The 27,855-nt window shown below is 36.4% G+C and overlaps 1 protein-coding gene across 1 annotated transcript in view; it reads left to right on the forward strand.

Annotated features, from left to right (window-relative positions):
• Nucleotides 1–27,855, forward strand: part of GPC5 (glypican 5) — a 742,077-nt gene that overhangs the window by 406,139 nt on the left and 308,083 nt on the right. Inside the window, exon 8 of the mRNA XM_055702313.1 lies at nucleotides 14,451–14,616. Coding sequence (XP_055558288.1) covers nucleotides 14,451–14,616 — 166 coding nt within the window. The remainder of the gene's footprint in view (nucleotides 1–14,450; nucleotides 14,617–27,855) is intronic.

Consider the following 27,855-nt stretch of genomic DNA (forward strand, 5'->3'; position numbering starts at 1 on the left):
CTAGAGTTTATACTAGCTTTCTGTCTAAAGAATATATGCTGGAATTGAAAAGAAGATATATTGGACCTTAAGAAAAACTTGGTAAATAATGCAGAAGACTCTGGATGTATGTTTTTGCTGTGGTGTATTTTGTGGCAAACTTTATTATAAGATTGGGCCAGACAAAGTCACAGGTAAGGACTGGTGGTATGCTTTTGTAATTGGTACTTGATATCACTAACATAAGGAGATTCCTGCTTATTAATTACTTTAAGATCCTGCTTAATTTCTTTTGTATTGGAAGGAAACTATTTTTGCATAGAGGGTCCCTCCCCACCAAAATTCTGCTATAGACAACATTGTTATGGTCTATTGTGAGATAAATGAATAGTGATGGGGTTTGTTTCATAGTAATTGAATTCCCTATTAAATTTTATAGGTGTTTACTCCCACATCATCTTCTAGATCAATTTAAAATGCTCTGATAAGGAAAAATTACATGTGCAACTGATGAAGAGGGAAATGTATTTTTTGTGTTTACATTTTTTTAAGTATGAGGGATAATTTTTAGTTTGTATTATCTACAGAAATATGACTAATGCAAAAGTAAAGACTTCTACTTTCTTCTTGTATTTAACTTGGTTTCAAAGGTTTCTGGGAGGGTACCATTTTTATAAAGATATACTAAGTTTGAAATATATATTTTTTCTTGCTGAAAGACTTTTACCATTTGTTTAAGAACCTAAAAAATTCTGTCATAATGGGATGCAATGTCACAGTTTGTTGTTAATAATTTAGTGATAACTGTCTCTTGGTTCTCAGAGTGCATAAATCACTTGTGGTAGCAACCTTTTTTATCTGTATATGCCTCGATTTTATTTGAGATAGCTGAAGTCTAAAGTATTCTGTAATCCTTCTTGTAGATCTAGAGACTAAGGATCAATGATTTACATGCAGATAGATTAGAAAAAAAAATCCATATTCCTGATAAGAGTGCAGGCCACAAGTCTTTTGTAGGCCTGTCATCCTACAGCAGTTATTAGTTGGTAGACATAAGGGTCTTGGAGGCATATGCTGTCCTTTGTGTGAGATTTCTGAAATGCTGAGAATCCCACAAACATGGGTCCTGGCTCAGCTGGCTGTTGGCCTGAGATGCTAATTTCCACTCTTCTGCTGTGGTGGTCAGTGGCATGTATGTATATCAAGCCTACTTTTCCTATGCCACTTGCTGTTGTAACTTATTTCCAGTATACATTACCTGGGGCTAAACCCAAGGTTTTTCTATCTCCTTGAGGGATGAAAAGATTTACTATGTCCTGCTTCTCAAGAATTCATTGATTATCCCCTCTTATGTACTAGGCACCAATGATAATGGTTCCTACCATCCCTCACTGATTTTACTGATAAACTATGGGTGAATTATTTCACAATGTCATCATCATTACTCAGAGAACAGGCTTTATAACTATTCGTTAACTTCATAACTGAACTCGTCATGCAGAATACCTGTTAGAACAACAGCTGCATAGACCTTGCAAATTAGTATAATATTAGATTGGCACGATATGTGAACAGAAACAGGCTTATTTACTTCTTTCTGACTCTTATTTCCTCCTCAAATAGTATTTTGATCAGCTTTCATTTCATTTAAACAAACATATTGTTTCTCTTGGTTCTTGATTTTGTGTATCTTCACAAAAATCTGGATAAATGGCATCTCTGAAAATGTCATAAAACTCTAGAGAGAAATTATACTTCAGAAAGTAGCAAAAATTTATCCTGTAACTGCTTCCTTAATATACCTGTATTCTCTTCCAGGCTATATTTTTATTACCCAAGCTCTAAGCACCTTCGTTGCTACTGTGTGTTAAACACACACAGCAGTTCAGCTGAATGGAACATACTTTTGACTTGTCATGTGAGATTATTCAATTTATAAGATGGTTTATGTGAGGCTCAATAATTATGTCAAAATACATAGAAAATAATTTCTTTCTCAAGCTGTATACAATCATAGAATCACAGAATGATCAGGGTTGGAAGGAATTGCTGGAGATCATCTAGTCCACACCCCTGCGAAAAGCACATTCACCTAGAAGAGGTTGCACAGAATCATGTCCAGGCAGGTTTTGAATGTCTCCAGAGAAGGAGACTCCACAGCCTTTCTGGACAGCCTGTGCCAGTGTTCTGGCACCCTCAAAGTAAGGAAGTTCTTCCTCATATTCAGATGGAAGTGCCTGTGTTGCAGTTTGTGCCCATTTCCCCTTGTCCTGTTGCTGGGCACTGCTGAAAAGAGCCTGGCCCCATCCTCCTGACGCTCACCCTTAAGAGATTTGTATGCATTGATGAGATCCTCTCTCAGTCTTCTCTTCTCCAGGCTAAACAGGCCCAGCTCTCTCAGCCTTTCCTCATAAGTGAGATGCTCCAGTCCCCTCATCATCTTCATAGCCTTCTTCTGGACCGTCTCCAGTAGGTCCCCATCCCTCTTGAACAGTGGAGCCCAGAACTGGACACAACACTCCAGATGTGTCCTCACCAGGGCAGAGCAGAGGAGGAGGATCACCTCCCTCCACCTGCTGGCCACACTCCTCCTGATGCACTCCAGAATCCCGGTGGCCTTCTTGGCCACCAGGGCACACTGCTGGCCAATGGGCAACTTGCTGTCCACCAGAACTCCCAGGTCCTTCTCTGCAAAGCTGCCTTCCAACAGGTCAGCCCCAAGCCTCTCCTAGTGCATGGGGATGTTCCTCCCCAGGTGAAGGACCTTACTCTTGCCTTTATTGAACTTCATTATGTTCCTGTATGCGTCCAGCTCTCCAGCCTGCCCAGGCCTTGGTGAACGGCAGCGCAGCCTTCTGGTGTGTCAGCCACTGCTCCCAGTTTTGTATCATCAGCAAAGTTGCTGAGGGCACACTCTGTCCCTTCATCCAGGTCATTGATAAGTTGAGCAGAACTGGACCCAGCACTGAGCCCTGGGGAACACCCCTGGCTACAGCCTCGAGCCAGACTCTGTTCTGCTGACCACAACCCTCTGAGCTCTGCCATTCAGCCCGTTCCCAACCCACCTCACTGTCTGCTCACAACACCCACACTGCCTGAGCTTGCCTATGAGGGTGTTGTGGCAGACAGTGTCTAAAGCCTCACTGAGGTACAGGTAGACAACATCCACTGCTCTCCTCTTGTCTACCCAGCCAGTCATTGCATCATAGAAGGCTATCTGGTTGGTCAGGCATGATTTCCTTGTGATGAATCCATGTTGACTGAAAAAAAGGACTAATAAGTTTTAAAAAGTTTTTTTTTAAAACATAGTCAATAACCTAAATTGTGGTGCAAAGACCCGGAGCTGACCAAAATTCAGTCAGTTCATTGCCTGAGGGCAATTTAATAATTCTATCACCCTGAATTAATTTATTAATTTTTCATGCAACCAAACAATGGTACAGATAAAACAGAAGCTTGAGGGTTTTTTCACTTTAAGGCACCATTCTGTGGTTTATGCTACAATGAGGAAAGTCTTTCAGTGGAAAACTTAGTCAGCTCACAGAGCTTTCATGGAGTTTTTAAAGCCAGGAGCAAAAGAATTACATCTTAGCAGTAGGTCTGTATATCTTTGACTCCCCAGGTCAAATGACAAAGCGTGATTTCCTGCTGAGCCATCTGTGGCTCGGTTTTGGCTTAATTGTTCAGGAAAACTACATTCCTTATGAGACACCTTATTTCTGTGCACCCCCTCTCAAAAGTGTTAAGTTTTAGGATTCATGTAGCCATATATCTACTCATATCTGAACTGGTCTTTCTTACCAGTAGAGAGAAGTAGGTGGTTCTAGGATGCAATCCACCTTGTCCTACAGATAAACCTAAAGCAAGCCAGAGAAAGGGGCCTTTAAGATTCTGCTAATCAGAAGGTATTAGGATGAGCAGCTCAGGTGTAAATATCTATGATTAATTGGCATGAATCCTACCAGCTATCAGGAAGCTCTTCCTTTTGATTCCTAAATTTGTGTTTGAATGATATAGCAGAAACAGTTAGAGGCACTGTTATAACATTCAAACACCTCTTTTAACACAGTATTATCCCTGCTGTCAACTTAGCCTTCATGAATTTTACATAGAAGCTATTGCTTTTCCTTACTCACTCCAGAATCCACTCACATGAGGGCTGGAAATATCAAGGGAAAGAAGAAAGTAGATTTATCAAGCTGCTGATGGAGAAGAGAAAGCAGTGTGTGAGTCAGCTCTCCCAGTGAGTTACCTCCACTGGCCATCCACTGGATTTCATTCACTGAAATCAGATCTCTGGATAAATCACCAATTATTCCACTCACAATGGGGTAGCAATAGGAAATGTAATGTACCTCTAACAATTTAGTACTAATGTTGCTCATGATGGGGGCACTGATTGTTATAATGCAGCTTTTTCTGTAACATCTTCTGAATGGCCCTCCAGATGAAATGCCAAGTAACATGTTATTCTTTACAAAGTGAAAAGCATTCCAGAAGATGTTCATATTTTTAAAATTCTTCCTTTAACTGGTTTAATATCATGTCCTTTTACCTGCAGATCTGTGAAGTATAAGGAGAAATCAGGCTTTGAAATTGTCTGCAATTTTCATTATTTGTCATGATGTTTAATTCATTTCAGCTGTAACTTCAGTCTTATGTTTTCACTCATATTGAGGGGAAGCTAGGGTTTACAGATCATTAACTCTTCTTAAGTAACAATTTATGTCATAAAAGTGAGGAAACTTCTGCTTTTGTAGGTATAAGCTCAGAATTGCCACAGACTGGAAATACACATATGACAAATGATGTAGTATAGATAATTTGCTGTAGAACCCAATCCTAGCTTATTTTTCAGCAGCAATTTTGTATAAACATGCCTGTTGAAGCATTAAATACATAGTTTATTCTTAAAATAATAAAATAAGCATTTATTGTTTTGCACCTGTCAGGATTTTTATTTCTAAGAAACCCCTGGACTAATTAATATCTGATTGATACTGTTACCAGTACAAAGCAGTCCATGATAATGAGCTAATTTTCATATATTTAAATCCATAACCATGAATTCTTGCAGACTGGTGAACTGTCTTCCATTCCACAGCTTCTTGGTGTGGTTTGGTTTCTTCTCTTTACTTGAAAAACTGTCCTGTGTAATAATAGTCATCAGATTAATTGAAACTGGCTGCATTCAATATATGTAATTGTGATTAATTCTCCATGTGGTTTCATAAATTCTAGTTAGCAATGAAAATGTGTGGTTGGAACATTTTTTTCAAAAATGTAATTCTTAATCTATAATCAACATTTTTTTCTCACAAAAAAATAGATCTTTATTCTTACTAGTAGTAAATTTATATATAAAGAGAACATGCAAAGAAAGGACATTTTCCATTTCATAGCTATGGCATCTAGTTAATGGTTGGCATCCCGTTGTGCTTTTGTCCACTTGTCCTAGTTGTGCTAGAAGCTGTGTTGTTACCAAAGAAACAAACAAGTAATGTAATGTGTGGCAAAAAAATAAATAAATAAATTAGGAATTCACTTAGAAAACTTTTTTTGTAATTATTGCTTTTCTACAAATCTCAATTTAGACACCTGCCTTTGCTCATTTGAATAGCTCCCTGCTCTCTATTGGATTTGATGACTAGGATTATGGTTCAGTTGCATGTACACAGATGCCTGGAGTGGCCCTTGGCTTCCAGCTGCTCCTCCAAAAGGTCTTCTGCAAAGTCTGTATCACATCTCTCCACCTATGAAGTGCCCCAGGTACTCTAGGCCATCTCAAATAGCACTAGACAACCATGTCCAGAAAGCTGAATAATACATTTAACATGCAAATTACTACTGAGGACACCTAAATTTTTTGACATCTACACTGAAGTGTATGAATCTGGAGCCAAAAGCCACTCAAAATCCTTTGTAAGGTTGTTGAAATGAGCTAGTATGCCACGTTATTTAAATCAATCCTTTTATTTATTCTTGTTAGACCTCAGTCATTCATCAGACCACTTGATATTAAGCTATCTAGTGTTTCACATAGTCTGTTCTGGAAAGACAGAATTTCAGCTTCTAAAGAATATTATTTCAGTCTACTATTATGACAGAAAAAAATGGTCTAATATATCATATTTATTAATATCCACTCTTGGCAAAGGAGAAAGGTCTAAAAATGCACATGAGGATAAAGTAAAGGATAAAGTTATTCACAAATTATCTGAAAAATTATTTGTAGTGTCTAGTGGACGGTGTTATACCAGTAGCCTTCAAATGAATACAATGAAACAAATTAATAGAATAGTGAAATAAAAAATCCAAGCAAATCCATGGAACTAAAGAGCAGATATTGAAGATGATCATACTATAGCTTTAGAAATATTTTTAATTAAATTTTACTCACAGTGTTTTTTCCCCCTGAAATTTATATGTTTCTCTTTCATTATTATTGTAATCTGTTTCTGCTTGTAGCTATGCTGTCTTCATGGATGGGTGAAATGGGCAAAGAACATTAATCTTTAAACATTTATCATATGTAATGTGACTTTGTTCTTTCAACCACCTAGACAGGAAGAAGAGTACAAGCTATTATTCTGGGGTTTAATTTTGTTCTCATTTGTTATCTTAGAAATGCCTGACTAATTTACTTAATTTTCTGAAGATGATTTAAATCTACAGGGAAGTGTTAGTAATACGTGCATTTTTTAAGGCCCAAAATACCTTTTTTAAACAAATCAAGTTGATAGTACACATAACTGTGCTAGCAGGGATTGTACCATGGGACAAGAGCTCCTGTATGTACTTGGAACTAGTAATAACTGGAAAGAAAAGTAATTGCTCATGGCAGAACTCATGTGAGAACGTGATTTGAGGGTTTTTAGCTGTAAAATGCACTCTCAGGTATAAAGCAAGACTTTTACAGCAGAGAAGACTTTGTCTCTAATGTAACAGATTAGGAAAAGGATATTTGTTGAGGGACAATTACATTTAGGAGCTGTATCTATATTGCTAAATAAGCAGAGGATCAAGGATGTGAGCACGCAGTGCTTCATGTCCCCAGTGCTTACAATTAGCCTTTTCTATTAATAAGAGATTTCCCTTAGGGAGAACTGGTTAGAATAATCCAGAACATGTAAATTACAGAGATTTAGAAAAGTTGATATTGCAGTATCTATTGCTTTAGCTCGTTTCCTGGTTCTCTTTTATTCAGCACTGTAGACATCACAAAGTTATATCTGTTGTATTAAATAAAATTGCCCAGGCACTGCCAGCATCCTACTTCCCAGAGCAGAATAACCGTATCCAGGCTGCCTGCTGGGAACAGTTCCTAGACTATGCTGAGGCTCAAATTGGGGTCAAGTATTTTTGTGGAGAGTGATAGTTGGGTCAGTTCCCAAATCTGTGTGGGCCGGGAAGCATGCTAGTAGTGGAACAAACTGCACAGTGTATACTTGTGCTGGGGCCCACAACCTGGCTTTGTTGAACTGTGCCTTCAGTGAAAATTATTAGTCATTTCTACCTAATTCAGTAGTTAGCTTTATGTGAAAATGTTGTTTGCTTACTAAGTGGTTTTGAATGCTACATAAATAACTACTGAGAGGAAGTGTCTGGATTTTGAAGTGGCATTATAATAATAAGCTGGGGTAAGTCCTATTTCTACTATTCAAGCAGCGACTGTTTTGATGCTGAGTTACTACAGGTATATCAAGAAAGCACAAATGGTAGGTTAGAGCTGTGTGATGTGGTGCTGGCTCACAGCCACCTGACTGATTCTTGCCCATGTTCAGTAAGCAGAATGAATGTCTATTTCTTTCTGTGTTCAGATGAGTTGGCTTAGACTAGAGAGATAGATTGTGTTACTTCCATCAGAATTTCAGGCTGCTGTTTGGTTGGTGATTTTATGGGTTGGAATGAGTTTGCAGGCTTAAAACGCAGAGTTTCAGGCCTGGATATTGGGCAGAAAACTGGATTTGACATAGCAGTGTATGCATTGCTTGTACTTTCTGCATCAGCTCAGGGATGTAAAGGTTATAGTTGACTAGAAATTTCATTCTGTCTTTGAAAATGTAATTGAAAAAGCAAAAATTGAGAAAGGAGCGGATGAACTTCACACAAAGCTACAGCTTTTTATTAAAAAACCAAACATCACAGGCACTATCATGGGGGACTGTAAGAGTTATAATACTAGTTATCTAAATACCAGTCTCCAATATAAGCTGGACATCTAATTCAGAATACGCATTTTTGTTAAGGATCTTTCATATTACTGGAAATGAAACCCAGGAGAGTCTGGTCTACAGAGGCTTTCAGTAGTTTTTTTTAATGAGGTCACTAAAGAGAAATGCTGTGTTTTCAAGTATTCAGGTATGCAATGCCAAGCAGTGGAATAAACTTTAGCATAGTTTCTTTCTCTCATTTGAAAGAGTCCAAAATAGTCATACTTCAAGAAATAGTTCTTCTAGGTTTGATTTGATTACATTAATTGGATTCACTGCTGGACTCCTTTGAGATTACCTTCACAAGTAGTTATGATATGCACCTAAGTGAGAGAGGAAAAACCATGACTGAGCATAGTTCACATTGACTGCAATAAAGTATCATCAAGATATTTTTATTGGAAAAGAATAAAATAAAATTAATATAAAATCAATGTTTCCCCTGAAGGTATATGATATGTAAGATAAGTAAATATGATACTAGATTTTTGTTGAAAGAGAACCAATATCACATCAGTTTAAATAATGTAAACAGAAGTTCCCTTGTCTTTCAGTGTTCACTCCTCATCAGAGATTGGTTTCACCTGGGATATAGTTAATTTTCTTCCTGATAGCTGGTATAGTGCTGTGTTTCAGATTTAGGATGAGAATAATGTTGTTAATACACTGATGTTTTGGTTGTTGCTGAGCAGTGCTTACCCTAAGCCAAGGACTTTTCTGCCTCTCATACTGCCCTGTCAGCGAGCAGGCTGGGGGTGCCCAAGGGGCTGCGAGGGGACACAGCCAGGACAGCCGACTCAAACTGACCAAAGGGGTATTCCGTACCAAATGATGTTGTGCTGAACAAAACAACTGGAGGGAGTTGGTCAGGGGGTGATGACTGCTGCTTGGGGACTGGCTGGGCATTAGTCAGTAGGTGATGAGGAATTGCATTGTACATCACTTATTTTGTATATTCTTTTATCATTATTATTGTTTTCCCTTCCTTTTCTGTCCTATTAAACTGTCTGTGTCTCAACCCACGAGTTTTACCTGTTTTCCCATTTGCTCCCCCATCCTGCTGCGGGGGAGTGAGCAAACAGCTGTGTGGTGGTTAGCTGCCTGCTGTGTTAAACCACAACAGAGATGAAATCACTTGCAACTTCCTGCAAGCATAGGAAAGTAAAAAAGAATCCAGTCTGCCAATTTAAACCAGGTTTACTTATATGAATTTGTAGATTTTTGAGAGCCAGAAGGGAACATTTTGGTTATTTAGTCTAACGTGCATATCCTGTCCTTGAACCTCTGAATGAATTAATGCTTTAAGTCCAAAAAACTTTTATTTCAGAACATATTTTTTTTAAGAACCTAACCAGAACTATTAGTAAATTGTTTTGATATAGAACAACCCTTGTGGTTTTTTAAATGTATGATATTGATAATATAGATTTGTTTGATACCCTTTGAATATGTAAATAAAATGTTTTGATTCATTTGCTATTTTCATATGCTTTGGCCAGCTACACAAATCTGTCAGATCTGTGTTTGCCATGAAGGGGTTTACAAGGCTGGTTAAATAAATTCTTGAGGTAGTTGGTTGGCTTTGTTTGTTTGTTTTGTTTGGCATTTTTGTGCACTAAAGGATGAGCTCGTTGGTTAAAACCAAAAGTATTTCTTTGTTCCATTTTAAGCACTGTAATAGAACTCACTTCTGTGCCATCCTTTCTGAACAGAGGAAACAAGAACTGGATTTAGGAGTAATATAACATCCCTAATCTGATTTAGAAGTCCTATCTCTGTCCCCAAAGATATCCCATTAAAATCTTTGGCTAGAACACTAGTCTTGATAATTCATAGTCTGCTGGCTATCCAGGACACTCACAATTATTTTGCAGAACAGATTATTTTATCTTCTAATATGCATGTAATACAATATTTAGACTTGCAAATTTACATTTGTCTGTATTTTATTATAGCATGTGTTTAAAAATTCATTCAGTTGCCTGGCTTACCAGATGAGGTATTTTCTTAAACAGTTTGTCACATCTCTGTTATTTAGTAGCTCACCAGCTCTTGTAGGAGTGAAAGGTTTATCATCACCATTTTGTGTTTTAAACTGCTTTCCAGGTCATTGATAAAAAATCTTAAACTCAAAAAATTATCAGAACCTATAGGACAACCATATATTCTTAATGATAATTTTCCAAATTATGCTTACATTCTGAGATTTGTCAGAAAGCTTCAAATACCCTTACAGATACCTCTGCAGCTGCTGTAAGCAGTTCATTTTCTTACTAAAATGTTATATGGTACAGGGTCATGTATTTACAGAACCCTGTAAATACTTTATCACAACAATGTAACTTGTCACGCACACCTGCCATTTCATTCTAAAAGATGAAATTTCAGAAAATGTATTAATGCTACTTTTCGATATTATGACATTTTTCAGAATTGATGTTTGTATCAAAGATAGCATTCCACAAAGCTATTAGTGAAGATCCCAAGGAGCTTTCAGGCAGTTGGGCACTGAAAGATCTAAACTGGAGGCCCAGCTTCCCAAAGCTACGTAGGCAAGGTGTGAAGCTGAAGACTCCCAGGGAGCTTCCAGTTGAATTACACTCAAATTGTTCACCTGTGCACATGTACCGCAGTAGTGGTAAAGAAATCACAATTTTCTGTGAAAATAAAATGCCACCAGCAGGGGACATGTTTTTGATATCAAAATCTTAGCTCAATAAACTTTAACTAAAATTAAGAGAAGGATCCAGCGAATCTAGCCTGGAATATTGGCATGCCTACTACAATCTCACAACACTGGTGACCTATTCCTTGCTGTAACTCAGTCAAACTGACATGGTTGCCAATATTTGCTGCTATTTTCATTGAAATTGAAAGACAATGATGCATGATTAAACCCACAGTATTTTTTTTTTTCAAAGACAGAAATTTGATAGAATGGAAGACCTTTTTGAACACCTAAAAGAAAGAGATTATTTTAGTCTGCAATACAAAGAGAAAAACATTGTACTATGTTTTTTGGGCACACAGTGTACAGCTAGTAATCCTCCTCGTTCAGCTGGAAGACTGTATACACAGTAAGTGTATACAACAAAATTCTCCAGTTACAACTTGTGTTTCTTTTCCTTTTAAATAAGTTTTGTAAAAACGATGCACATTAACAGAATTATAATTTTAAATACCTTTTATCTTTATTTCTACTCTGAATCAAGCTAGCTTTGAAGAAGTACATAGACTGTATAAATTTAATAAAGAATTTATATTAGATCCAAGCCATACTTAACAGAGAACCAGCACTAAGATTTATGAACTTGTAGGGAGACAATATTTCTTCTTGTACAATTAAGGAGACTGAAGAGATAACATAACCCAAATTACAAATGAGCTTGTACATTCCTTAATCTCTACACTTTCAAGTACAGTGAAAAGTTTGGAAAAAGTTGAAGGACACTTTTTCAATGTTGAACCTACATTTAAAGCGATTTAGTGGGGTCATTTGGGTTTTAAGTTTTCCAGTCGTAAGTCGATAAGGCACAATAAGTAGAAAAAGAAAAAAACGGGGAAAGAGTACATAACTACTTTGGGCTGAAGTTCAGAGAAGGAGCAAAATATAAAGACCTTATTAAGCCAAAGTATTTTTAAGACTGAAACAGATACAGAATGTAGAGGAGGATACTCTCAGGCTGAAAAAAATATATATACACTATAAGAACTTTGGCAGCAACTCTGATAAATTGTCTTGCTTGAGGTTCATTCCTACGTTTCCACCTCATAGCTCAGGTGTCACAGTTTGAATTGGGCCAACAAAATAGGAAGAGTGTCCTGTTTAACTGAGTATATTTCATTAAACTGGCGGTTTTGTTCCCATAAATACTGTGTTGGCAGTAGTACAGCATGGATTACACAATGAGCAGGGAACAGGGCAGCTACACAAAGGAACTTTTTCTCTCAGCTAGGTAGTTTTTCTTTCAGGTAGCATATAACTGTCTAATAAAACTTTTGAATCAAAAGTGCTGCATAAATTGGGTCTGCTGATTCAGTGGTGAATGACATTCTTCTTATACAGCATTGCAAGTGGCTTTTGTAAACCTACTGAGATTTATCTGAGTGATGTTTTTGTAGTAGTGATTAAAATATTTTTGCTGGGCACTGTAGAGCATTTAACAGATCAAGTAGTCTGGGAAGTGACTCCATAATCCATGAATAAATGGAGCATATTGACAAAAAATATGAAGCCAGTATCTTGCTTGAACGACAAAGCAACCATTTTTGAAGGTATCAAACAACTGAGCCTGTTTCAGACTAATTAGTAGTTACTTTGAGGAGAAAAACATCTGATTATTAAATTAAAGAATCTGAGCCAGCAAAGTTCTGGCCAGTGTAAAGAGGTCTTGCTAGATTGAAAAGCAAGTGCAATACATGAAGTTGCACTAGCTGATATTTTGGTCTAGATAAAGTTAGAAGATATGTAAGAACCTGTCTCTTTAGACATTATGAAGTTTATTTATGCCTGACAAGTAAACTGAACTGCATCTGGATGGGGCAGAGGGCACATTTTTTATGTATGTATGTATGTATGTATGTATGCATGTATGCATGTATGTATGTATGTATGTATGTCAGTCCTACCACTTGATATTTAAAAGCTGGGTAACAGCATTTATACATCTGATAAATAAGAGAGAGGAACATTATTCAGGTGATTGCTCAGCTCTGCTCAACAGAATGGAGAAATGAGTTAGACTTTATATTTCTACCTGTTGTCTTGTAGACCATGCTGGCATCATTGGCCATGTCTACAGTGATAAACGAAAAGGAGCCAGAGAACAACTTGTGTGTTGGACACAAATCACCTACACTGCTTAACCCAATATCAGCTATCCCCTTGCTTTGTTTTAGGTCACCCTTGTTAGTTCCAAAACAATACCTGGGTGTGATTTGGGAAATAGTTGTGTCCAGACTAGCACTGGCTCCACCTGTACTGTCCTGGTCTGCTGCTCCCTGCTCAGGCATTTGATATCGTCCCAACAGTTTTGTTTTTTTTTCCTTCAGCTTCTACCAGACACCCATATGACACACCAAGAGCACACAAGTATGTTTTGGATTCACCAATACAGACCTGCAGCACAGCTCTCATACAGATATTTCAAACTGAAAAAAATTACACAAAATAATAATTGTATATTAAGGCCATGTGGACACCACATGGGTCTTGAAAAGATCCAGGGTCAGCTGCTGTGTAACACGGATGCTGTCTCTCTGCTGTAAAGGGATTAGCCTGAAAGAGTGAGGACATGAGCCAGCAATGTGCACTTGCAGCCCAGAAAGCGGATCACATCCTGGGCTGCATTGAAAGAAGTATGGCCAGCAGGCGAAGGGAGGTGATTCTCCCCCTCTGCTCTGGTGAGATCCTACCTGGAGTAGTGCATCGAGATTTGGAGTTCTCATTACAGGAAAGACATGGACCTGTTGGAGTAGGTCCAGAGGAGAGCCACAAAAGATGATCAGAAGGCTGGAGCACCTGTCCTGTGAGGAAAGGCTAAGACAGTTGGTGTTGTTCAGCCTGGAGACGAGAAGGCTCCAGGGAGACCTTACTGCATCCTTTCCGTACTTAAGGGGGGTTATAAGAAAGATGGGAACAAACTTTTTAGCAGGGCCTGTTGCAATAGGACATGGAGTAATGGTTTTAATGTAAAAGAGGGTAGGTTTGGATAAGTTACAAGGAAGAAATATTTTGTAATGAGGGTGGTGAAATACTGTAACAGGTTGCCCAGAGTGGTTGTAGATGCCCCATCCCTGGAAACATTCAAGGTCAGGCTGGACAGGGCTCTGAGCAACCTGATCTAGTTGAAGATCTCCCTGACCATTGCAGGGGAAGATGGACTAGAGGACCTTTAAAGGTCTTTTCCAATTCAAACCATGCTATGATTCTATTTTTCTATACATTCCACTTGGCCTCTGGGCCAGGAATTGGTGCTGATTTATTTTTTTTTTTTTTTATCTAGCCATAAAGACGCAGACATCTGATACTTTTTTTTAATAGTAAAAATGAAGTCTACATCTCCAAATATCACACTCTTGAATCTGGCTGTAAGTTAAGGAAGAAAAAATAAAAGAAAATTCTTATTCTGTGGATCCTTTTTTTTTTTTTTTTTTTTTTTAATCAGATAATTGCTAGAGAGACATACATGAAATTTTGGGTACTCATTGAAGTTCTCCATCTATTCAGGTAACTTAAATACCATATTTTGTCTTCAGCTGTTGCAGGGCAAATCATTTCCTAACTACGATAAATGGGATCTCCGACAAACAGGCAGTGGTGGTGGTAGTATAGATGAACAAATCAGTGGAGACTGTGATGATGAAGATGGTTGTGGAGGATCAGGAAGTGGAGAAGTCAAGACAGTCCTGAAAATTACAGACTGTAAGTCCGTGATTTTGTTTCTTTCATGCATTTAAATAATGAATTGGCATATTTTCCACTAATAGATGCTACTGAATTATCTTGGAAAAGGTGTGGAATAGTTGTCTGTATAATGTTACCAGGATTTATAGGAATAGAAGGAATAGAACTGTGATTATAGAATCTCTATAAGCATGGTATGAATATGAGTATCACTTACATCATAACACATCTAAAAACGTATTTGGCATAATGTAGACTGGCTGCAACACAGTATCTTAGTCAAATAAAAGGTGTTACAATGACATGTTGTTGCGAGTTACTACTTTAACATAAAAGGTTTGGCAGTTAAGCAGAGAAATTGTTCTAATTTTTCATGGAACTGTGGCAAAATAAAAGTTTTAGTAGTTGTAGCTGAATTTCATAGAGAACTATTGGAACCAATGTACCGTAGCACTCAGCATCAATGCCATTATAACTTCTCACTTCTTTCTGCTTTTCTTGCTTTTTGGTCTTTGTGTGTGTGTGTGTGGGGGGGGGGGGGGTAGGGGTTGGTGTTTGGGGTTTTTTTTTCTTTTCTTTTCTTTTCTGAAACACATTTGTAACAATTTTTTTCAAAACATCATTTGTGTGCTTCAGTGACATGGCACTGCAAGCATGAGCAATTGTATTGAAGCACAAGTAAGTTAACTACTTTTCTGAATCATGACATTATTCTGCATCTCTTATTTCTCTTCCCAGTGTAGAAATATAGGCAGAGATGATGAGACTAAATGCCTGGTATCATCAAAATTACATTTCTGCATTTTGCATTTTTTTGCCTTCTACATTTTTCATTGCAAAATGCAATGCTAATAGGTAAGAAGTCAGAGTTGGTGTAAATCCCTGAATTTATCCATATTTACTCAATGTGAGTGCTCTCTGTATTTCCAAGCTTAGGTGAGAACCCAAAGTCCTTCTTGACAGTAAAACAGCAATTTAGAAATGTAGCTCTAGAGAAGCTGTGATGTATGGTTGCCCAATTCTGGTGTAAACAACTGGAGAAATGAGACTGAGCATTCTGGGGCATGCCTTAGCAGGTCAGTTTGGAATCAGTCTAAGATGCTGTTGCACTAATACCTAGTCTACACATTTTCAAGTCCTGCTATAGCTTCTCTAGATGGGATTTTAAGAGATCTGCAAAAAGGTTTGGACACTTCACTTCCTGAGAGTGCGTTTGAAGTCTTAACTTTGAAAAAAGAAGTTAGAGATCAAATATTTAAAAGCAGATGTACTTTGGAATATTGGATGTATTATATCTATTTGATAATGACACTTTATGGTACCAAGACGGTAAATATGACTAGGGCTAGAAAGTATTAAATGTCGAGAGAATTGCAAGAATACTATATTTTCTTCTACTCTCTTCTACTGCATTAGAATTTTCTTCATATTGATATATTTAGTGTAATCTTTTCAAAATGTCAAAAATATAATTAGCCTTCATAATCTTTTTATACTACATATATTATAAATCTCTAGAATTATAAAGTATATATTAGGCATACTGAAGTTTGCAGGTAATCCTGTTTCATTTGAACCTATTCTAAGATATTATAGAACAAAAGTATGAGTCCATACTGTTCAATATTATGACTTGTGCATAAATCTTTAGTTACTAGTACCTTTGAAGAGATTTTACAGATTTATGCTGGTATGCATTTATTACTTGAAATGCACTTTAAAAGGGGTCTTGAATGTATACCAGAAGGAGTCCTAGACGACACTACTTTGTTCTGGGATATCATACATGGCTACTGGACTTTCTGTCTAACAACTATTAAAACATTCCAGTTATTAAGAATTATGTTACAATGTAGGTCAAGAAAATATTTTTCTTCAGAAATCACTTAAGCGTATATTTAAAATAAATTAAACAGGATCTTGAACAATTCTTCTTTTCAATCATTGTGATATACGAGTAGGACTTTGGCAATTAAAAGTGAAATTGAAAGTGAAAAAAGTAAAATAAATATATTTTAGTAAGCAAACAAAATGATCTCAAGATTTATAATTTTAAGTGGGGAACTAGAATAAAAAAATCAGAAGATAAACATCATCCCAATTGAATCTGGCAGAATTTTCTTAGCTTCAAGTGATTGGTATCAATTTCAAGCTAAGTCAGATCCTGAACTTTTTTTTTTCAGTTGAAAAGCTACATTAACTCTGGTGATATTGCTTACTGCTCTTGGAAAAGCATGACTGAACTTCAGCTAAGCCTAGAGGTTGACTACAATATGTTTGATCCTCAATGTTAGCTTGTTAGTTTTAGTGCTTTTTTGTGCATCCCATATTTTTTTTTCAGTTGCATAAAAACAGCCGGAAATGTCTGAGTGCTGTTCTGTATTTTGTTATAGTTTGTGTTTTATCATATATGTCATGGAACACCAACAAAACTTGATATAGAAACTTTTATTGGTAGTCCTAAATAAACTGACATAAAAAAATAAACCCACACTTGCAGTATGAGCAAGATTGGAAAGTTAGATTCATTCAAACCCATCCCTTCATAAGCTTCTGATCTGCAAATGCTTGTAACCTTACTCAGAAGTCAAGCTCAAGAGTTGGTGTACATCTCTATAATATTATTTTGTTTCTTCTGGTATATAACAGATAATTCTTCAGGTTTTCCACTGTTACTAGCTGTTTCTATGGATTCTAAAACACTAGCTTATCAGTGTAACATGACATTCTTAAACTGAAAAACAGACCTCAGCTGCAGTAGAACTGGACAGGTACAGATGCAATGGACTTTGTTGCCCAATGTCCATATAGCAACTCACAAATCACGGCAGAAGAAAAATGACACACATTGGAAATACCAGTGGCCTAGTATTTAATTTCTGTGAACTTTCGATTTGAGAAAACCAGTAAGAAAACCATAAAGACAGGAGGCAGAAATGAGGTGGAGCAAAGAAAACATAAGTGTCGATCATACTCCTCTTTCTCTAGAGACTTAGTCTTCCAGCTATATTGCTAAATGGGTGACAGTAGACATGTAAAAGACACAAATGACACCAGTATTGAAACCAAATAGTTTGAATGTGAATATGAACTCAGCTTTTACTGTTGCAGTTTTAAACACATACTCTTGTTAAGTCATTTTGTCTAAGAAGACTTTAAGTAAAAAGAACTTTCAAGAAGTTTTAATAAACTCCAGAAACCAGATACTTACTTTCTCGTCATAGGTAAACATTATTATGCTTATGTTTAATTATTGTGGCTTATTATAGATAAGGACTTTATAATGCATTTAAGATTTCTGAAGCTCAAAACAGAATTATGACTTATACAATGGGTAAGTTATTTCATAATTATATTGTTTTAATGTGTCACATTAAAATGGGTGAAAAAACGTTATTTACGGGGTGTAGTAACATATACATTTTAACTGTATCCATTGTGCACATGATTAATTCACTTTACCTTAAATAGTTTTGATACATGGAAACATACAGATATTTTTTTTTCCTCACCGAAGAAATCTTTTGCAGTCTTTTTTTCTAGGCAACTTTGTGTTCTCTCATAATCAGTCAGGAAAGGAAGAGGGAAAAAATTACCTATTTTGTTTTATAATAGAGTCTAAAGGTCCTAGTCAAAGCCAGGGCTCCTTTTTGTTAACTGTTCCAGACATTTTCACCAAGGAAATTATCCTGTCTGCAACAAATTCATAATCTTAATAAACTGATAAGGTATGACACTGAAGTAGTCTTTTTAAGTACATGGCTTTGTATAAAAATAAAATGTAAAGTCACACGCACCTTTTTTTTCCGGTGCTATGCCATTACCTTCTGAACATGTGTAATATTCTCAGACCTGCAAAGAAAGGAGGGAAAGGGAGAAGATATGTTTCTGTCAAGACAAACCTCTAGCTGTTTTGTGGGAACACATACCTGCTGAAGTCAAAGGTGACTTATTTCTACACTCTGTGCTATGGGTGTAAGAATTGTTTTCACTTTGTGTTGGAGACTGACAAATATGTGGCGACAGGCTTTAGGCTTTGGAAGGCCAATGAAAAGATTTGGCATTTATAGCTCAGAAGGGCTAGTTTTAACATTACCCTGGTGCATAAAATATGTTATATTTTGAAAAATTCTAGTTTTCATATCAGTCAATCCTTACTTCACATTCAATATTTCAAATCGACTACTTTGCTCTTCATAAGTACTTTTAAAATATAGCAAATTGGTGCAGTTATTTGAAGGAATGGTACTAGAAAGGATAGTGTACTTTAAATGTATAAAATAAATAGTAATATAAAGTCTTGACACTTCATTTGCTAGTTTTATTCTGCTCTAACCCAGGAGCTCCCACAGGACTATTTCATGCGTCACAATGAATTACCTTCTCAAAAACCCCTGCAGAATGCAAGAGGTAATAACAAAAAATGCTTATCGCCTATATATTGATTTGAATCTGCTTTCAAATAGGTCTGTGAGGAAGGGCTCATCCTGATATAACTCCTCTGAGGTACTCAATACCATCTATCAAAATTCTCATAAGACTTTCAGTAAGACCACTAATTTTCTGAAAAGTACTCTACCAGTGCATTGGCTTTCTTTTCTCTTTTTAACATGCAGTACAGGTGTTTCTTTACTACAGCCAGAGAGCTCCTAGTTTAGGGCTCATATATGTGGAAATATCAAGGATGTCTTTGTGCTTAAGATATAACAGGCAAATCTTGTCTCTCTTGTTTGATTTTTATCTCACCTGATACTCATCCTGTCTGAGGAAAAAAATCTCCAAAATGTTTTGAGGACTACATAATTTGTAGATTACTATTTTCTTGTTCAGATTATGCAAAAGAGGTAAAATAACTTGGAAAAGGCTTTATGTTGTGATTGCCATATAAAAAGAGGGTACTATGTACGATTCAAATAAACCAGTCTGTGCCTCTTATCTGACATTATACTGCATTCTCAAGTCTCAAACATTCTTTGTCCTCATTCTGCTCCTTCACCCACTTCAATATAGTTGCTTTTTTCTTTTAAAAAATACCTGATTCTAATGGCACCTTCTGTGACCAAAACTGCTTAACACTGGCAATAAAATATCTGTTAAGATGTTTGCCATCTGTTATATTGTTTTAAACTCTCATCTGCATTCTGTGCTACCTCAGTAAAGGAAGAGATCCATTATGTTTGAGTAGGATTTCAGGTCTTATTTTGTTTACACACAATAGTATTCTTCCTAATTGCCCATTGTTAATATGAAATGTTCTTATTTGGGATGTCTTTGGAAGGGCTACACGAATTCACGCTTTACATGCTCAATCAGGTCAGAACAATTCAATTAAAAATGAATGAAAAAATAAAAGTTCTTGCTGTGAATCCCAAACTTGGTCTAAATATTGCACTAACTTTTAGCACTTGCTTTTATACTGAGATTTTATATTTTATTTTATGGAATGGGTATGATTAACCATTTCTTTTTTAACTAGAAGAACTGACATTTAATGAAGGTGCTTGACATATTTTAATGGAATTGAATGCTGTCCAATTCAAGACTGTTTTTTAACCTTAAAAAATTCTCTAGAAATAGACGATGTGCATTCCCTGTCTCATAATTCTGTCTATAGCTGGTGAGTTGTCTTTGAGGGAACATGTCTTAAGGATGCTTGTGGAGAAGAAGCAGGAAACACGGAATATCAGACAACAATTCACCCATTTTGAAATGCAAGAAGAGAGTGCCTTGCCCCACTATGACACTCACTGTGACTTTTGCACTAATTTCAGGCAAAAACATGCTTTCACACAGAAGGTGTTTTTAGCTCCCACATTTCATGAGAGTACCATTCAGAATTCTTTTTATAGTCCACAGTGGGAGACTTGATGTATTATTATTCACTGCCAGGTCTGTTTGAGCAAGGACTGTATCTGTAATTGGCTTTCTGGTCCTCTGTAATTGCTTCTGTGCTCTTTGGTCTGAAATTAGGTGAAACCAGCAAATGGCATATTCTTCATTCAGTACGTAACTTGGTTCAAACAGCTCAAAAGTGTCTACATATCTGGAAGACCAATCAGAATTTTGGGGTTTTTTCTCTCTATCCAAGGAAAGAGCTTGAAGGATGCACCTGCTTGTGAAAAGGAAAAGTTAGAAGGCAGTGAATGAGTCCATGGAGAGGAGTGAGCTTTCCTTCCTGCTCTGTTAATTAGAGCCGCAGTATTTTCCAGGCTGGCAAATTACCCTTTCATTTCTCTGTTACCACACGAATTGACTATCTCCGCCAGGATGCCAACTTTATTCCTGTGTATGGCCAATTAGTCTAAAGGTAGTTCAGATGATACATAGCCTGCATCATACCTTGACCACACAATACCATATTCTGTATTTCTCTTATTATACCAAAAAGGAGCTCCTGAAGAGCTGTAACCTTCACAGGAGAATCCAGATCAGAAAAGGACACAGCATAGAATATTCTCTGTGCTCAGTTTTTGCAGGCATAAAGCAGTAGGCAGGAGTGTTGTTTTTTTAAAAGTTGCTAAAAACTAAGAAGTAATAAGTTGGAATCTGTCCAACGATCAGATGGTGTACTCTTCGTAAGAGTGGCACTGACTACTTTCCGTCTACTGCTGTGGAAAGAAGATAGACCATTCTCTATCCGGATAAATAGCTATAACATCTAATATCTTGTTCTTTTTCCTCAGGAAATATTAAAGAATGAATAAGAAAGCAATATACATTAGTGCTTTTCTGGAAAGTTTGTTTCTTTACTGGTAACTGTGGGTATGAATATTTATACATCAGTTCAATGAAAGAATACATGCAGTAAAAAGCTCTAATTTTCTGGTAACTTCAGAATTAGTGGTATTATTATAGGGTAATTCCCATCAAAATATAACCTCATGTTATTTATGCAGGTCATTTGTAATAATTAAACTGCTCTGATGTGCTGTGTTTTAGACCAGTGAGTATACTCCTTAAATGCTTTTTGATAACTTAAAACCTTTACAGAGTACTTGTGCTTTGTTTATGGTTGTGGTAGGCTCTGTCATAACAATCTTCATGTGGAATGTAACATGTTAATATCAGGCAATGCACTGTTGAAAAGTACAAAATTTTATATTAGCTGACTTTATTTCTGCTTCTATGTGAATTCCCTCAGCAAATTTTATGTAACCCTTCCCCTTATTTGTTTTTGAATTACCATTCCAAGCTGACAGTATGGATTTAATCCATTACTCACATTAAATTTGTCACTCAGAAGTATAAATGTTGACTCCTGACAAAAGATTGTGTTCAAGAGAAAGAGCTGATACTTTTTAAATAGGAAACAACTCAAAACTGAATGTCATCATTTGTTTTTTTCCAATGCATAATATGAATATGTAGGCCACACGTATTTGCAAAATAAGATACAAGGAAGCTGTAACTTTTGTTTAGTTTATACACTGCATTCCAAATGAAATTGCTTTCTTTTTTCTCTCACTACTTCATGCCATTATACATCCAGCAACTTTACCTGTGCAAACTTCATAGGCTGGTGAAGGTCTATGCATAGGAGTCTACAAGTGATTTTTTTTTTTTTCTTTTTTGTGGAAATCATTGGAACTTGTGTATCACTGGAGCTTTGTTTATGTTTCAATAACTTATATCATTATGTATTTATATGCTAACACTTGATCATGCATACAAAAAAATCTTTGAACTTCATATGTGTTGACAATACGTGTCTTCTTGCTGAAAGAAAATGCTGATTTATTGAAATGTAAATTTTCCATGGGAATGTACCAATTACAATAAATCTTTCTCTTCAGAAGATTTTCAGTTCCTCAAAAGACAAGGGAAAGAGAGAGAAGAGCTCAGATTATAACAGTCATCCTGTGAGAAGGAAGGCTGCGATACCCCGTGCCTCTCAATTAATATTAGTCTATGAGAATGTTATTCGTGTTTTGTGTGATATCATCAAAGTTGGGTGATTTACTAATCCAATCTCCTCAAATAAGACAGTGGAAAATTAGTTAAGGTTGGTCCTTCAAAAAGTGACAGATTATGCCCAAGTATGTTGTCTCCTATACCTATTATAAGTCTGTCTCTGTTCAGTTCCAAAGACTCTTCAGTTATTTGGATACTGTAGGAAAAAATGGAGAAAGATAATAATCAGGCTAAATCCCTAGAGCTGTGTTAAAGCCATTCAGCTCATGTATGGGGGGAAAACCAGAATAACCACTTCACTAGTGTCAGACCTGAGTTGAGGTCTTTGTTTTCCTAAAAAAACTTTTAACAGTTTTGTATTCCATCCCATTAACAGATAAGAACTTTGAATATATCATGAAGGAAAAAGAAGATACTATGTCCAACTCTAAAAAAAAGAAGTGCACCTGTTAAAGAAGCTTCTCCACCGTAGTTATCCCATAGCAGTCTCAGGACAATAAGGTAATTTATTTGAGTGGTACAGCAGCAGAAAGAGCTCGAGCTGGGTGCCTCCACAGAGGGACCCTAAAAAAAGAAATTCCTGCACAATTATATCTTTACAATCTAAGTTCCTGACCCTTCTCATGGCAGTTCTGATTATTAGTAACATTAGGGTCTGGGGTCTTCCCTTTCCTCACTGAGTAATTTCATTGTCTCTAGGTGAGCCATTTCTTATCTCTAAGGCTGCAACTTCTGCTGGTGACTGTAGCAGCCTTCCTTGCTTCCTTATCTCCCAGCTCAAAGCAGCTTTTGAGGCCTTCTTTCAGGGAATTAGGTAAAAGTTCAACATATATCTGTTAAAGTTCACAGTTTGCGGCCTAAGCCTTCAGCAAATTTAGCTACTAATGTTAAGCAGTTAACTCCAGACAGTTTCAGTCTAATATTCCTTAACACACCTTTATGCATTTTTTTCATACAAAACAGTAAAATTCCTTATCTACTCTAGATTAATTTATGCACTATTTATACAGTCTGGCTAACTGAAAAATAATAAGGCTAATACATGTCACATTTTAAATGAGATCTGATCAAGTTTCTTCAGAAGTTAGAAGGCATCATTTCACTGACTTCATAGGAGCTTCTCTTTTCCAGAGTGACCACATAATGACTTTAGCAGGCATTACACAGTTCTAATTATGTTTTAAAAGGAATTACCTTTAATAATACCACTAATTCTGAAGTTACCAAAAAATTGGAGCCTTTTACTGCTTGTTTTATTTCATTGAACCAATGTCTAATAATTATATTTCTAAAAATTTCTTATTATTCATTGATTATACTTCAAGCAATCAGTATTTTTTATTAAATTAGTTGTTTAAAATGTGCTTTATAATAATGCTGAGGATCTGAAGAGATTATTCACATATTATCTGTAATAGTTTTTGTTATCCACTTTTGATGATTCTTTTACTTTTCCAGTGTATTTCTACTCTACTGACATAAAGCCTCAAAGAATACACAAGAGGCTTTTTTTCTGGTAGAAACTGACTTTTCTTATTACTTTGACAGAAAGGCAATAAAAAACTCACACAATGTAGTTTGAAAGGATTGTCATATTCTAGTAACAATTTCCTAAAAAGGTCAGATTAGCTATCAATGTTACAGTAAAAACTTGTAAAAAAATTTTCAACACCCAAAATCTAAACATGAATGTTAGAAGGCAGCTTTACACTACTGTTCACTTTATTTTACTCAAGATGTAATCTTACTTCAGTAACAGTAGATAAGGGGACAGGATTTTTCTTCATGTTGGCTAATTATAATGTTAACATCTGTGCTTGAACTAAGCTATTTAGACTTCTTTTATAATCACTGTAAACAAATAAATATTTATCACTGGAATTGAATAAACACACGTGAGCGCAATTCATTAGGCATATATAGTACCCTACAATCCTTATGTCTCTCAACTGATTGTGAAAGGACTCAGGCTTCAGTAGCTCGCATAGAGTTATCTATAGTTAGACAAGTCTTAACCTAAGATAGGTTCTTTTGCTTTGTTCTGGTTTTGATTTTATTTTGCTTAATTTTAGGTAAGGGTTAAATATTTTTCAGTGTACTTTACCATCCAATTCTCAAGCTCACTAATGATTTTTACAACATAAAGTAGAGGAGCTCCTTGCAAATAGAGCAAACAAGGCCTGCAAAATGGAATTCATGTTGTCTGAAAAGCCTTGTTTGCTAAAAGAAATCTTTCATTCTTCCTTCATCTGTGATGGAGAAAATGGTCACTGGTGCAAAAGGATGTGGGAATGGCTGTCAGTCCCATGGTGTGTTTGGTTATCAAACAGTCTTGGTATCTGTTTTATGTTTCTCTTTTTAGATTTGGAACACAGCAAAATAAAAGTTTAAACTACAACAAACTAAAATTTCATTATCATTATATTAAAAAGGAACTATTTCAATGAATTGAAAAGGAACTGTAAACCACTTTTTAAAACTGCTTATGAAAGAATGTGCTTATTTTTCAAAGCTCCAAATCACATCAGATCTTTCTCTTTCAATCTATTTTTTAAACAGATTGTAACCATGATAAATGTCACACTTCGGTAAACTCAAAGGTAGTTTATGATCAAAGGTAGTTCCTCTGCCTGTCACGTGTCTCCAGTCTTTATTATGTTCTTAAAAAAAACAACAGTGGGATCTCCTGAGAGTTCCGTTTATAACCTGTGCAGAACCTTAAATTAGATTAATTTCATATTTGTGTATTCCACACTTAATGATTATAACTCCAATGCCTTGAATAATCTGCTTCTTGATAATTCATGTTCAAATAATTTTTAAACTTTTAAGTAAAAGAGAATCAATTAATTTTATTTGTTACAGAAACTTAACACTATTTTTCCCCCCTAGAAATAATCTATATGGGATATGTGACTATGAAAGAGGTGATTCTTAAAATCTGCAAAATTTGTGTGAATATATATATAAAACAAAAAAAAACCCACAAAAGTTTCCCAAAGAAGGGTGAATCTATTCTAAAATACTCAGTTATGACCTGTATTCTCTGAAGCAATGTTTCTGCAAGGCAGAAACTGAGTTTCCTTTTTCTTCTGTTCTTCTAAAGGGAAGTGATTAGATATCTGCATAATTCCAGTCTGGCCTATGAATGCAATGCCTCTTTTCTAGAATTAGTCTGCTAATAGGCACAAGTACTGTTCTTTACTTTCTGTGAAGAAATGTATGGAAAGGGTAGTGCAAGGCAAAAAGTACTCTTTGTGCTCTCATCCTCTCAGGATTCCTCTCTAGATCAGACACCTAACTGCAGGGGTGGGGCCCAGCTGCCTAGACGTGCTGTTATTTTGGCGGATCATTTCAGGAGTCTGTTTCAGTATGTGCACACTAGTTTCTTTTGAGTGTATGAATGGTGTTTCCAGTGACTATAGCAGGAGCTAGTGCACGTTAAACCTTGTATTGTAGATACCTACATTTAGAAAAGGGAATTTGGAGATAAATTCCACTCCTTGTGTTTTCAAAGGTTGCCTAACTAGAACAACTCTCTGCCAGATGTTGGCCCATAGCAGTGAGAGAAGACGTGCTGGAACAAAAGTAATTTTTCTTACTTGGAGCCCCATTAAAGCAAATTCTGTTCAAGGTCAGTAGGCGTGCTTAAGGAAGGGAAAATCTCCTGCTTCCTTGTGATTTACCCAGTTGCAGAAACAGAGGGTTATGCCACAGCTCAACAGACACAGATTTCATCAAAGGCATTCTTCGTGGCACCATATAGTCACTAACGGTTTTTATGTCAAATCCATTACATCTATGAAACCAGGATCTTTTCTCCCATTTGGCTTCCTTTCTTAAGTACATAGTGCTTGCAGTCATCCCCGGGTAAATGCTTTTATAGCACAAGGTTAAATTAAGCCCCCCTTGAGCAGCTGGTACATTCAGACATATGATTTGGGCTTGTTATCAACATTTTGATCATGGACAGGTCATAACGAAAGCTGTGCCAGGTTTCCAGGAAGGGCATGGACCCCTTATTATTTTTTAATCAATAATGCCCTAAGCATTATGCACATAAGTTATTCAATGCCATTTTAATTCAAGGCCAAAAGGGCTCTGAGGCCATACCTGGAGGAGCAAATATATAGCTTTGACAACAGTGGTAGACTGAAATAGAATGTCTAAGAATAAGAAACTAGTCCCGAAGAGAGGAATTTTTTGAGGAAAAACTCTCATTGAGATGTCTGAATGAGAACAAGTCTGAACAGAGAAGGATGTATGAGAAATAGGCAGAAACATCATTCTTTGCTCCCTTTATAGTGTCTGCTCCACCATTTTTCATTTTTTCCCCAATATTTATAGGCTTAAAAAGATACCACAGAATCATTAAATGGTTTGGGTTGGAAAGGACCTTAAAGATCATCTAGTTCCAACCCCCCTGCCATGGGCAGGGACACCTTCCACTAGACCCAGTTGCTCAAAGCCACATCCAACCTGGCCTTGAACACTTCCAGGGATGGGGCATCCACAGCTTCTCTGGGCAACCTGTTCCAGTGCCTCACCACCCTCACAGTAAAGAATTTCTTCCTAATATCTGTTGATGTGTGTAAGACTCCTTCTCCAAGGCCAGAGTGTGGATCCTGTGACCAGCTTTAGGATGTAAGAAACACAGTCTGGGACACTTATATAGGTGATAATGATACAAAATTACAATACCCTTAAGAAAGTCTTACAGATTGCAACAGTGACATTTGGAAAATGTGTCAGTTGTAAGCGTGGAGACAGCTGGCTGTTAAACAATACTGTTTCTGAAATACCAGGAAGAAAAATCAGTATATGACAGCTGTTCTTAAAGGAAGAAGCTATGTACAAGCTAAATAGCTGCAAAATAATCGCTTAGTACATATTGTATTGATACCTTACATAGATAAATTAAATCATTAGCAAAAAAAAAAGAAGGAACTATTAATTAAGGTGAAGGTTTCCTAATCAAATATTTCAGCAAAAGCTAGTTATAGACAAAAATATCGATCATATATTGTTACTTGCAGAAGTACTTGGGGTTTATTAAAACATTTATTGCTTGTTAAATGCTGGCTAGTTAGAAGTGTACATCAGGGATTCTATATTCAATAATTAAACATGCCTGCTCATATATTTAAATGACAATAATAAGGAACTTAAACAGGTTGCCAGTTTATAATGTGCTAGTCTCTGGTAGTTCCAGGACTTAGAGACATAAGACATTAGACACACTTTAAATATTGGCAAACTAAGAGCACTGACTATTGTTTGCAGACTGATTTGTCTGAGAAGGTGGCCTTTGCTGCCCACCTTGCCTGTCCTCTGGAGCTGTACCTT

Source organism: Falco cherrug, chromosome 2 (assembly GCF_023634085.1).
Source record: "Falco cherrug isolate bFalChe1 chromosome 2, bFalChe1.pri, whole genome shotgun sequence".
NCBI lineage: Eukaryota > Metazoa > Chordata > Aves > Falconiformes > Falconidae > Falco > Falco cherrug.